Source organism: Bison bison, unplaced genomic scaffold, assembly GCF_000754665.1.
Source record: "Bison bison bison isolate TAMUID 2011002044 unplaced genomic scaffold, Bison_UMD1.0 scf7180017864034, whole genome shotgun sequence".
Lineage (NCBI taxonomy): Eukaryota > Metazoa > Chordata > Mammalia > Artiodactyla > Bovidae > Bison > Bison bison.
Window position 1 is genome coordinate 7877588 of NW_011494606.1, and position 14073 is coordinate 7891660.

The 14073-nt window shown below is 43.8% G+C and overlaps 1 protein-coding gene across 2 annotated transcripts in view; it reads left to right on the forward strand.

The window, feature by feature from the left end:
- Nucleotides 1-14073, forward strand: part of SERINC5 (serine incorporator 5) — a 109097-nt gene that overhangs the window by 89285 nt on the left and 5739 nt on the right. For both annotated transcript variants that reach the window (XM_010834584.1, XM_010834583.1), the window contains exons 7-11: nt 52-147; nt 2493-2619; nt 9115-9181; nt 12259-12298; nt 13087-13231. In XM_010834584.1, the coding sequence (XP_010832886.1) occupies nt 52-147; nt 2493-2619; nt 9115-9181; nt 12259-12298; nt 13087-13231 (475 nt within the window). The remainder of the gene's footprint in view (nt 1-51; nt 148-2492; nt 2620-9114; nt 9182-12258; nt 12299-13086; nt 13232-14073) is intronic.

Genomic DNA, 14073 nt, shown 5'->3' on the forward strand with positions numbered 1-14073 from the left:
GTGCATCTGCTTTCTCACCATTGATTTATAACATGGGCCCTTGTTCTCCAGGACAGCCACACTCTGGGATACTGCAGTCGGGTCTCATCAGCTGCTATGTCACGTATCTCACATTCTCAGCCCTGTCCAGCAAACCTGCAGAAGTAGGTAAGCTGGCCTTGTAGGAAGACTGTGCTTGCAGGGTGAATATTGTCATTTGTGGGGTGAGGACTGTGTCTCCTCGAACTATCGTTTAAGTATCAGAGATGCAATGCGTCAAAGTAGAGAGGTGATCTAGACTTCTTCACTAAATAGTGTCCTCAGCATGGGACATGAACCTGGACCTTCCTTCTCCTGAGGCTTCCTGCTCTGCAGGAAAGACATGAACTCACGAGGGCTAATGAGTTTGCTTGTAAGCCTAATCTGCATTTTCCTGCTCAGATATAATCAAATAATCAAGAAATCATCAGAAATACTCAAGCTATTTCTTTTTGTTCTCCTTATTATTGCTGTTGTTTTTAGATGGCTATTAATTAACTTTCAGTGATCATTTCTTTGACTCTAACAGAGTGGGAAGAGTGTGGGGGAGTGGTTCTGCCACTTCAGTAACTTATATAAAGTGACTTACTGTTCTCTTCCTAGACGTCTCGCCTTTAAAATAAGAATTTTAATTATTATTTTAAGAAGATAATTAAGATTCCTCTTTTCCAGAGTGGTTTTTAAGACTTCAGTTGAGTACATGTGTATATGTATACGTACAGTTTCTGGCGTGTCAGAGGTGCTTTGTAAAGGTTACCTATTATTTTTGTAGAGTAGTTACAACGGATATTTGAGAACTATCAAAAGACCATTATAGGTTGTTACTGTACGAGCCCTTGAGCTTTCCCAGTAAAGGACCATATTTTCTTATTTTGATCTCCAAACTCCTTAAATTTCATCATTTTTTTTCATGTTTGTGATATATAGATGTATGTATACATGTATATTCATATATACATAAGTATATACAAATGTGTGTATGTTTGGGTATATTTTATCTTATATAAATCAAGTTAAATACATATACTCTTTTCTCTAGGGTAGAAAATTGATGTTTTCCTTTTTTTAAATTTAGAAAGCAAATGCAAAGATGTTTTTGAAAGTTTTAGCATATACGTGTGGTATGTATGGGTCTTGCCTTTATAGCTATTTATAGTACAATGTGAATATAATTGTAGGTCTTTTGTTAAGTATAGTCTATCCTGGATATAATTTTTTTAGGAAAAAACTATAAATTTGACTTCAAGTTTATTTAAATCTAGTCTATTTAAAACTTTTAAGAGTATTTTGACTGTTTACATATTAATCTCTGGCTTTAACTTAATGGGGTTTTTTGGTTACAGCATTTTTCTTCCCAATGGCAGGTATCACTTAAATACAGAAAAAAAAACTTTTATTTTTAATTTTGGGTGGTAGTACTTAAATAGCAAAGTTCATATTTTGGTCAGGTTTGTAAAGAAAATTTTCAGTGGCCTAAGAAGAAGATTCCTGAAGCCACAGCACACAGTGAAGTTTACAGTTTCAAGTGGGAGTACAAGTAGTCATTTTAGTGCAACTTCAAGCCCATAGAATGTGCATGTCTGTAGAATGGTTTGTAGCCTGTTATTTTATATTTATGTTCCTTATTTTGGGGCAGAGCAAATAGAGCCAGCTTGGGTGTTCAGAACTGAAGACTCTGTTAGATAAAAAATAAACAACTAATGATGGTTATATGATAGAAATCTTTGTTATCTAGCCTCTACAATTTTATTAGACTCTAGCCACTTGAGAAGTTTCCAAGGTTACAGCCTAAAAGATGTCATGACGGTCCTTTTACTGACAATAGAATGACTTCTTATCTGGGTGGAGGCTGCTGGCCAGACAGCAGTTCCTGCGAGTTCCTGTTTGATTGTTGGTTCGTCTCCAAGGATGATCGACATGGAGGATGCTCTCAGTTACCTGCATGCTACCTGCTGCCCAGTCAGCCAATTTATTGTTATCGTTTAGTCCCTAAGTTGTATCTGACTCTTTTGTGACCCCATGGACTGTAGCCCACCAGGCTCCTCTGCCCATGGAATTCTCCAGGCAAGCGTACTGGAGTGGGCTGCCCTTTCCTTCTCCAGGGGATCTTCCCAACCCAGGGATCGAACCTGTGTCTCCTGCATTGGCAGGCAGACTCTTTACCACTGAGCCATGAGGAAAGACCCATGAGCCAATACTTTTTACTATTGCTCCAATAGTACTGAAAAAGAACATGATTCTTAGAAATCCCTGGTACTGAAGACCCCTTTAGCACTAAGCTGACACCCAAGGGTCTTATTCTGAGAGGCTGCCTAGGTGGGAGAGGGTGCTTAGAGTGCAGCCATCTAATCTAAGTTGGATGGTAGAGGAAACCTTTGCAGTGCTGAGTGTTCACTGTTCTATACTGCATGAATTTTCCCAAAGTGAATGCATCCCTGAGTTACAGAGGGCTTTTTTTTTCTTGTCTTCACAAGTCCTAGATGAACACGGGAAGAACGTCACCATCTGTGTGCCTAACTTTGGTCAGGACCTGTACAGGGACAAGACCTTGGTTGCTGGACTGGGCACTGCCATCTTGTGTGTATGCATCTTGTATTCATGGTAAGTTTTGGAAGTTACCTGAGGCCATCTTTGCAGACTTCAAAAAAGTACAAGAGGAGAATTTACACAAGTTGTAGCAGTATGAGGTGGTCAAACAAATGCCATCTGAGGAAGAGGGAAAATGAAGCCTGAAGTAAGAAGGTGGTATTACAGCATGAAATCTAGCTGTTTGGACTTCATTTTACATAAGTTGTATTTTTGGGGGGGTAAATAAAATAAATATATATGGTATGTTGCAATCCTTTAAAAGATGGTTGAGTATTACTTGCTAAAGCCCTTTTGGAGAGTAAGGGAGCACAAAGTGAGGAAGAGACAGTATGTGCCAGAATGTTTTGGCAACTTTCTACTCCAACAGAAAAAAACGTTTGTTCTCTTGTTGATGGAAAGAGTACAAAGTACTCCATACACAGACATTTTGTGCTTGGTCCAGGAAAGACAGGAAACCTTTCTTTTATGCTGAAACTCACATTGCTTTTAAGGAGCAAAGTCATTCCTCCTAAAGTAGGTGTGATACATAAGCAGGCTGTGTTTTAGGTGCTTGGGGTGGGGTTTATTATTTTTAAATCTATATAAAAAAATACCAGAGGGAGAAGAGTAAAGGATAGGAATCATAAGTTTCTTATTCCATTTACGTCTCACTGTTGATCACGCTTTCCTTTGACAGTCACCCTTTCATGTTTAGGTTTTACTCCTGTGTTTTACATTTTGGTATGTTTCAGCGTCTAAAAATTTCAACCAGTCACAGGCACGTTGTAGTGATCCTTTGGCCAAAACTGAACCATCCTTGGTAGCTTGTATAAGTAGAATGTCTCTCTGCACATGTTGGCATTTTCTCTCACAGCTTCTAACACCCCTTCATGCTATAGAGAGGGACCAACAGACGTGGGCCTTGACGACAGACACAGGCAGGAGAACTGAGTTTTATGAAGCATGTGTTCACAGTCATGCGTCAAGCTTGCAAAGGCAGTGTCGACTCTCAGCCTGTCTGTGACATAGTGGCAGCCTCTCCACACTGCAGCAAAAGCGACCATGGTGAACACTTTCTGGCCTAACATTATTATTAATTCCATACGTTTTCACTGATTCGGGCCCACATCAATGCTGTAAAGATGTTTTCAGGAAAACCGTTAAGGCACCCACATTTTAATCCTGATTCTCAGTCCTTCCTTTCTCAAGATTTTCCTTCCTGAGTCTATTATCTTTGGGCTTTGAGGGAGAAATGTCAGCAACATGGCTAATTTTATGATCTGTCACTCACTTTTTTTCTGTATTGGCATGTAAAAAATATTGGTGAGTCCAGCAAGGAGAAAGTAGGTTACTAAACTATAAATGTAGAATATTTCATTTTTAGAATAAAATGTAGTTGTATTTACATATGAAGAAAAAGTCCTGGAAGGAGATAAACCAAGCTTGTAATAGTGCTTGTATTATGTATATAATTTTTTTATTTTTTTCTTTAAAAAAAAGTTTTTTTTTTTTTTAACATGAGCTATTGCTTCTTTTGTTTGTATTATCAGAGAAAAAAAAAGCTGTAAAGATATTTGATAGACTAAAATCAGATGTTTTTGTGAGTTGCTGAATGCCTAATCCCACATGATTAAAATATTTGCTCCCTTAGATAAAATAGGGCTTAGATTTGCTATCAGTGGAAAAGATGCAAAAATACTATTTACTATGGTGATAGAACTGCCACCAGTGGTTTTGGTTTGTGGTTTGTAATTTCCACCGTATACATCTCTACTTGAAATTTAGCGGCACCTTAGCAGAGGTTGGCAAGGTCTAGTCTGGGATTCCCAAAAGAGCTTTTGAAGCTGACAGCTGCTATGTAAAATCTGTCTAAATACCAATAGCACACGTAATTGAATGCTGGTAATCAGTCTGCAAAACCATAGTGCTTGAAGGATGAGGAGACAGAAAACAACAGCCACGCCAAGTGGAGCTGGGGAGTAACCAGCAGCCCTGTGGGCTGACGCAGCACACAGCGTGAACATACCACCTGGTGATGGCAGCTGATTTCTGGGGGTTCAGCGCAGTGCTGCACAGCGAGGGGGGCCCTGGGTGACTGGTGTTTGCTCTAATTACCCACCGCAGCTCCAGGAGGAGTGGGCTTTGAGAACTTTATAGCAAGCAGCCTGGAGTTGGAGGGGGCTTTGAGTTCAGCCCTAGGAGGGCCTTGAAAAGGGGAAATGTGGGAGGTAGTACAATTTGGAGGGTTTCAAATCTTGACTTCCTAGACTCAAAAAGGATTGAGAAGTTGGAAGATGTTACAAAAGGAGGCTGCATTGCCTGGGCGAAAACTCATTTGAAGATGATTGCAAGAATGTCTATTTCTCAATAGAATCTGTAGGAAGCCTAGCTGGTTGTGTGCATTGCAGAGAGAAGAATTCACCCATTTTCTTTCTTTTTAAAACAAATTTTATTCTTATTTATTTTTGGTCCTGTTGCTATGAGCGTGCTTTCTCTCGTCGTGGGGAGCGGGAGCCACTCTTTGTTGTGGAGCTGGGACTTCTCATTGCAGGGCTTCTCCTGTGGCAGAGCACAGGCTCTAGGTGCAAAGGCTTCAGTAGCTGTGGCACAGAGCCTTGGTAGTTGTGGCTCACAGGCTTAGTTGTCCCAATGCATGTGGAATCTTCCCCGACCAGGGATTGAATCTGTGCCCCCTGCATTGGCAGGCAGATTCCCAACCCCGGACCAGGGAAGTCTGAAATCGCCCATTTCAACAGAAGTCCACGACTGCTTGGGACTTCGGTAAGATCTTAGAGGCTCACTGTGCTGTGTTCTCTCCTAACTGGATTATCCCCTCCCCACCCCCAACCACACACACACAAACACACTCTCTCTCTCTCTAATGCTTCTTTAGGAGGCTCTCATAATGAACTCCAGTTTTGCTTTTTGGTTTTCTGCCCCAAGTCCTGCTTCTGTGGCACTCACTTTGAGGAGGTTTTACTCTTGGCTGTCTTAGCTTGGAAGTAGGGTTCAGCCAAAACCCATACCCTGGCTTTCCGGCTGAGGCCGCCCCTGCCCCTGTACCCAGGCATTATGCAGTAAAGAAACGCCACAGCCTGGGCCCCGTCAGGAGTTCCCTGCGGGCTCTCTCTGTATTGCTCTGCCCTGTGCCCTCGTAGGCTGTCACCTGCCTGTCCTCCCCTAGCTGTTCCTTAAGGCCCTCCTTGGTCTCTACATTTCGGCTGCAATTATTAGTCTGTTGGTTTTAAATTCACAAACTGTCCAATGAGACAGGATTTTGGAGTCCATCAAGTTCAGTTCCCTCATGGAGTGGAATTTCCTGGAGGTCCAGTGTTAGGACTCTGCACTTTCATTGCCACAGGGACACAGTTTCAGTTCCTTGTTGGGGAACTAAGAATCCACAAGCTGTGCCCTGCCCCCCAACCCCACAAAAGTCAGTTCCCTCCATGAACATACATGGAAACTGAGACGTGGAGCCTGCTCCTATATGTCTCGCCCAGTTACGGAAACCTTTCCTTCGACCTCCTTTGCTGAAGTATTGGAAGAGACATGTTCATAGTCATTTTTCTTTCCCCTGGGATGACTTGGAGTCAGGTCGTTTTACTTAGGTGGACCCATCAGCTGGGTAACTTACATAATTGCATTATTAAGAGGTATTTGTGCTATAAAATGTTTCTGGCTATTTTAGTTTTAACTATACTTGAGAGAAAAGAAAATAAGTATCTTTTTCAGCTGTCTAGGAATTTGAGTACAAAATTGGAAAAACTAAGAATCTTTACGAATGGTCAAACAACTTGCTAGTTCAAATGGGACATTCACAGCAATATGGCAGACCATTTGGAAATAATTGAAAGATTAGTAAGATGGCATTGGAGGGACTAGTTTAAACTGAGAAAAGTTGGCACATCAAGGAGGGTTACCTATACTGTTGGTGTGGGCTGGACCTGCTGCCTTTTTTTTTTTTTTTTTTAAGAATTGGGGGGGTATATTTTTGGGAATCCTGTTATTCTGGAACCTGCCAGCTAGAAATCTTCATGTCTCTGCATCAGGGGTGTGTTGAAGGCCTCTTCCTACAAACTCTGGTTTCTCTTGGGAGCTGAGTCTCCAGCTCTGTATTACACTGGGAAGGTAGTTGAACTTTATTACACCAAGGCTGAGAATAGTCATGTGATCTCTCAAGGGCCCTGTAAGTTGGTCAGAGGCAGAATCTGTGGTCTCCAGCAGGAAAGTCTGGACGTGTTGGCTGGAGATTTTCTGTGACCTAGTGGAGTGTACTCTTGCCTGAAAATCCCATGGACGGAGGGGCCTGGTGGGCTGCAGTCCATGGGGTCGCTAGGAGTCAAACACGACTGAGCCGCTTCACTTTATTTTTTCACTTTCATGCACTGGAGAAGGAAATGGCAACCCACTCCAGTGTTCTTGCCTGGAGAATCCCAGGGATGGGGGAAGCCTGGTGGGCTGCCGTCTATGGGGTCACACAGAGTCGGACACAACTGAAGTGACTTAGCAGCAGCAGCAGTGGAGTTTGGCCAGTTCCAAAAGCAGCTGAAGCAAATGTGGAGGGGCATCTGCATTACAAATCTTTCTTCCAGTGTGCAAGAGGTTCAGAGCTCAACAGAGGTTAGGAGGGCTTGGGGGTAGCGGGAGGTTTATTTTTTTTCATTGTCACAGCAATGGAAAGATGCTACTGGCTTTTAGTGAGTGAGGGCTCAGGATAATAATCAAATAAGGTTACCAGACATTCTGTGTCCAGCTGTGTCCAGCTCTGCCCCAACCAAATGCTGTCAGGCTCCTCCCACCCCCACAGGAAGTACAGGGTTAAAGTCACTCAGGCCTGAGCCCTGGAAGGGAAGAGGTTATGGATAATCCGGGAATTGTCTTGTGCAGACCAGATGGTTCTAGTAATAGCCAGAGTGCAGACAGTAAGAATTTCCCAGGCTTTTAAAGAGTTTGTAAAAAACAAAAACAACAGTATTTTCTCAGTAATTCTAAGAAGAATGTTTTGTGGATAAAGGCTATGACTGAATAAAGATCTTATGGTTACATTTACTTATAGAAGTCCATATATATGATGAACTGATTATAGGTATTTTTAGAAGTAAGAACAAAAGCTCCCACTCTTAGTATCCTCCGATATGAAAGTGAAGTGACAGAGTTGCCAGGACCAAAAGTTGGCTTTTCTGAAACCATCTTATTCCCAAGAAGTTAGGAAATGGAATATTAAGTCATACTGTTTTAAAGAATAAACGTCATCTTTCAGATGAAAATTCCAGATATTGATCTTTTCCTGAAGTTAAGTCACATGTCCCCCCATGGAAACGACAGACCGTATTAACTCATAATTCATATGCGCAAAATATAGCACCTTGAGTGCAGGGGCCAGGTGTGTGTGTTTCTTGGGCACACAGCCATGGAATTGTTTCTGTCACTCCTCAGACCAGGCTCAAGCCAGGAAGTGGTACTGGAGTGGGCCTCCATTAACATCCATCTGTTCAAAGCAGAATTGAAAGTGATGCTGTTGGACTTAACTGGACAAAAGAAACAATGATCTGGGATCCCAGAGGACCTTTTTATGAGGGAAGCTTTTTATTGTTTATTTGCATCTCATTGATCTCTTCTCTCCTTGGGAAAGAGGATGAGAATGAGTCCAGAAGACAGTGTTCCCTTTGTGGTTTATTTGGTTGAAATGAGTCTGGAATTCCTGCCTCTCCACTAACAGCTCCCACCGTCCCACCCTCTCCCCTATCCCTGGAGTGCAGGAGGAAAGGGATCGCTGTATGTCTGAGTTCCCAGTGCGAAGAACAGGGCCTGACACAGGCCACACCTTCAGTAAACATTTGCTAAATGAATCTGTATAGATTATTCATGTACACTGTATATTTACACATAGAAATGTGCTTAAAATGAACCCCACCCCAGGAAAAAGTAAATGCCTTTTTGTACCTCTATAAGCCAGATTTTACAACATTTTACTTCTCTAGGCAGGAGGAAAGTGGCAGGAAGAATTTTTTTAAATGACATTGATAGCTACTCTATACTGAATTTCTAAATAGAAAAACTTGTCTGTCCAAGGCTGATTATCACAGAAAATTGTGACGACCTTTGCTTTTCATGCCCTTGAGTTTTATCACCATTTCTGGCTTCTTTCATTGCCTTTTATCTCTTCTAAGTGAGACTAGTCAAAAGGTGGGGAAAGATAAAAGTGAAATATGAAAAGTATGTTGGCATTTGAAGGAGGAGAGGCAAAAAACCAAAATGAAAATCAATATAACAGGACGAAAAGACAACTTTTTTTTTTTCAAGCTTCTGTTTGCATAAAATGGTCTAATGCAATCCATGGAAGAAGATATCGGCTGTTGACTTGGTCAGCCAGTTTTGGAATAAAGTGGGATATTAGACAACTTTTATTTAAGCAGAACTGTAGGTGAGAGTGAGCCTCCTTGGAGTCCTGGCCAGGCAGCTCAGCCCTCCTTCGACGTGTTATGTGACATGTTAATATACTCAGCTGACCTTTCTGTTTTGTCTTAGTTTGACATCGACGACCAGATCAAGTTCCGATGCTCTGCAGGGCCGGTACACAGCTCCCGAGCTGGAAGTAAGTTCATTTCCTTTTCTTGGCCCTGCTTTATCTTGGAAGACCCATTTTCCAGGAAGGCTTTTTGTGTCTTTACTTGCATCTTTAGTGGTCTGCATCCCATGATCCCATTTTTTTTACTCAGGAAGGAACACAATTCCTGTACGGAAAAAGAAATGTCCTTAATATACTATAGGATTAAAATAAAAGTTGTTGATTTTTCTCCAACAGATTCAGCCTCTGGTGTGGCATCTGGCCACCCCGCTCCCACCAAAGGCCTGGGTAGCTTGTCAGTCTGCGGTCTGCTTTTTTCCTCTGTCGTAACAGAATGTATGTGGGTTGTTTTAACTTCCGGTCCCTTCCCCTAGTGTGTACCTGTCTGTGTTCTCCATACATGGCACGACTGTGAGGTCAGAAGGCGGCTATTGGAAAGAGAAGGGGAGGGACACCCTGTCTGCGCGCTGCTGGGCACTGTCTGTATGTGAGCTTACTCCCTGCAGCAGCTCCAGCAGGTGGGCATTTCACAGGGTGAAGAATAGCAAACAGTGAACAGAGGCCTGTCAGTCAGCAGAATATCTTTTTCTTTCTGATGCAAAACTCCTTTTCTGAGGCCCTTGGTGGAACATCCACTGAGGTCACAAAAGGTCTAATCAGATGGAAGCAGCCAGAAAGAGACTCCGCCCTGACTCCAAGAATGGAAAGAAGAGGCGTTTCCAGGGATGGCTAGGACTTGCTGTGTTCTAAGCACTGCATCTGTGATTTCATCTTCAAAGAAACCCGAGGAGGCTTTTATCTCCATTTTCCAGCAGGGTGGGGGATAAACAGAAAAGTGAAGTCCTTTAATCTTGGGATTTGCCGGCATGTAGACCATGTAGTCTGGCTCGAGTCGGTGCTGTGTTCCCAACCACCGTTGCCCAAGATCCGGCTGCTGTCTGCCGGCTCTGCTGCTGACCCTGCCTGGCGTCCAACCCCCGGCTGCCCTTCCCTGCATGGAGGAAGAGCCCTGGGGTCTGTCCAGACACGGGCGCTTTGCTCTGGGGATGGGCCTCCCTCCACCTGACCTGGAGAGAGCCGGTCGTTATGAAGGGTTGTCAGTCTGCCAGCAGCATTCACCAGCTCTTTCTGTCACTTGAAGAAGGAGCGAACTGTACTGAGTCTGAATGGGTTGCTGCCTATTCTTCAGAAGAGAATGGCTCTAGAAGGCAGGCGGTCATGCTCACCACTGACTGGGTGACCCCTGCTGAGGCTGGACCGCTCTGGCTTCAATATCCCTATTGTGTACAGAGGTGAAGTGCAAAGAACAGCAAGTCTCCGCATTAGATTTAAGAGAATGTTTTTCTTCTCATTCCGAGGAAAGAGCCCCAGTGTTCCCCTCTGAACCGGAGCGCACACAGGATGGAAGTTGGTTCGCCAACTCCTTGCATCACTTTTCACAGGATAGACCTTTGAAAGAGATAGTCAGTCATTGCTTGTGGTAACTTTAGCTTCAAAAGAACTGGGACCCCAGCATAACATGTCTTGGGCCCCCTGAATAAATTAATGAATCTTAGACTGTATCCCTTGATCCAAGATTCTGTCAAGACCAGTCCCTCTATTGACAAGTTTCCTTGACACAAGAAGGAAAAAGAGCTTGGCTTTGAGGGATATAAATGGGGCAAAGGCTTGGATTCCCACGTCCTTGCCCCCAGCTCTCTGTTCTTTATCATAAAACTATCAAGCCAAGAGGCGTTGAGGACCCAGCACTTCCTAGACAGTCCTGGTATGTGTTGTGTTTCTTATTCTGTTTACCAGAGTCTTTCTGGAATCAATGTAGTAATTTTTCGTAAACGCAATTTTAAAAAAAAAATTAAATTTGTTGTCTTGAGTAGGTCAGAAACGTGGTACGTCGTTTGGAAGGAGCCACCCCCTGCATTGCCGTCCCTGTTTCCCCTGCTTCCCTTAGGCCGCCAGTTCAGAGCCTGATCCTAGTAGCAATGTGGGTGGGCCTGCTGGCTCCAGGTCCCTTAGTTTTCCCCTTTCTGAGTCTGTCGGCTCCACCATTGAGATATCACATGCTGCCTGTTGGCCCTTGTGAAGCACAGACCTGGGAGTTCCCATCCACCCAAGTTCCTGTCCCAGCTCTGTCACTAAGCTTGTTTTGTGACTTAAGGCCAGGTCTTCAACCTGGCTGACCCCAGTTTCCTCACCTAAACACAGGATAATGATCTCAGTCCCTGGCGCCAAAGAAGATCGAGTGGAGCAGCAGGTAGAGCAGAGTGCCAGGACGGAGCTCCCAGAGGGAGGGGACCTTATCTTATTCACTTCATGTTCCAGGCTGAGTTTTCCAGAAGTGGCCACCAGGGCAGAGCCTGACTCGCAGGATATTTATTAGGGGGGCTTCCCCTGGTGGCTCGGAAGACTGTAAAGAATCTGCCTACAATGCAGGAGACCCGGGTTCAATCCATGGGTCAGGAAGATCCTCTGGAGAAGGGAATGGCAACCCACTCTAGTATTTTTGCCTGGAGAATCCCCTGGACAGAGGAGCCTGGCGGGTACAGTCCATGGATGTCAGACATGACTGAGCAACTAACACTTTGACTTTTCAACACATGCGGAGGAGGGAAGGAGGGTTGAAGGGTACTGCAGGTTGGGCAGAGCCTCTGCTCATCCCAGGGGTGCTCGGAGCAGATATGACCCATCAAAGCTGTCCCCCAGGGGTTGTGGCTGCACCTTTACACCCCTGCTAGGAGCTCTTATCCTGCGTGGGTTGCCCAGGAAGGGCTTGCTTGAGAGTGGGGCGACTCCCAGCTAGGGCAGAACCTGGAGCTGCCAGCCAGAGCTCGCAGGGGTTGAGCAGGCACTAAGGGGGCACCCTGGAAGGGGCTCTGGGTGGCTCACCTCCATGTCCTCATGTTTCCCATCTCACCAGCCCCCAGACCATCAGGGAAGAACAGACACTTCAGTAGAACCTTTCGAAGGGATGAAGTGTGCAGTTCTGGATTTGGGGTGTAGTTCAGATGGGGAAAATTTGGCATGTAGATGGCCTTTAGTTCTTAACCGATGTGGAGATGGAAAAGCAGAAAGCAAGCCTCCTGACTTGGTTGGTTTTGCCCTCACAGGTAGCCCGGTGTTGCTTTTGCTTCGGCTCTGGGGGAGAGGGTAAGTGGACAACATCCCGTCTGGGCCTCCGTGATGCCCTGCAGACCTGTACCACTCGTCTGTAGGTGTTTGGGATTTAGGCACAAATAACTTGAGTGGGAAGAGGAATTCCTTTATTCCAGAGCTGGTTTATTGTTTATATACTTGACACGTTCTTCCCAAAGGGTCTTTGGGATTTGTGTTGGTATTCTGGCAGATGAGGAAAAGTTGATATTTTTGGCTCATATTTATAAGTTAAATTACACAGTACATTTTTGAGGAACAAGAAGTTACATTTTTTTTTAAAGGAATGCAAATTTGGAAAATTTCTTTCATTCAGCTTCCTCTTCTTGAATTGGAACATTCCAGGGGCTGGAGAAGGAAATGGCAAACCACTCCAGTGTTCTTGCTTGGAGAATCGCAGGGACGGGGGAGCCTAGCGGGCTGCCGTCTCTGGGGTCGCACAGAGTCAGACACGACTGAAGCGACTTAGCAGCAGCAGCAGCAGGGGCTTGAGAACTCTTGCTCTGCTATCACTTTCTTCCGAGTTTATAATAAGTTTTCTGTGTTTAAGAGCTCTCTTCTGTTAAATGTGCCAGTAGGTAACTCATCCTATTACAGAAGGTTCAGGGGTGAGGTGGGAGCTTGGGGCTCACGGCATAGATGAGCTTGCCTGAGGGTACAAATGGTGTTTGACAGCTTTCCTACTCAACAGCCTCTGGGTTGGAAATAAGCAAGTTTGGCTTTGCGAAAGTGGTAAGCATCCTTGTGTTCCCTCATGGAGCTTGTGCTCACTTTGTGGTTCACAGACGCTGAAGAGAAGCGGAATATGAAAGAGGGCCCACGGGTCATTTATGATGAGAAGAAAAGCACCGTCTACAGCTATGCCTATTTCCACTTCATGTTCTTCTTGGCTTCCCTCTATGTGATGATGACCGTCACCAACTGGTTCAAGTGAGTGGCCCCTCGTCTTAGATGTTTTAGAAGTTAATTTTTTAAAACATCCTATTCTTGACAGCCTGAAAATCGGACCTCTTGAAGTCAATTAACTTCTTCTCCAAGACCTGCTGCACTCGTCTTCCCAGAAACAGTCCATTGACATACTTTTAACCCTGGAAAGTGGTGATGCTTACTGCAGCCTTAAGAAAATAGGAGGTTAATAGCATATGGACAGTCTATAGAACATAGTAACAGAAATGGAAGAAGAACTTAGAATTCGTAAGCAATCATCTGGCTTTTAGAAAAGAGATGATACTCTTTTTTTCTACTTTGTCTTTTTTTTTTTAACACTTTCATTACAAAAGTTTGAAACATCTAAAAAAAAAAAAATACTAATATGTAAGTATGAAAAGTAGCATAGGCCCTCCACCCCAACTCCATAACCACTGCTAATCAAATGATGTATTTTCTTTCTTTTTTGTGCATTTATATGCCTGTATAATTTTTATAAACATAAATGTGATTACACATATTTTCTCCCTTGCGGGTTGGGTTTTTTTTGTTTGTTTGTTTTTTGTTTTTTTTTTAACTCACATGACGAGTCTTACTTTCCCTGTTACTACATGAAGATTCTTTTCGATTCCTTTTGTATCTTTCTTTGATCCAGAGTTTCTGTTGGATCATAATTTGGTGTACATTAGGATATACCTAAGGTAGACATTAGAATAACTTAGGATAGATATTTGGGCTTCCCTGATAGCTCAGTTGGTAAAGAATCTGCCTGCAATGCAGGAGGCCCCGGTTCAATTCCTGGGTTAGGAAGATCCGCTGGAGAAGAAATAGGCTACCCACTCCAG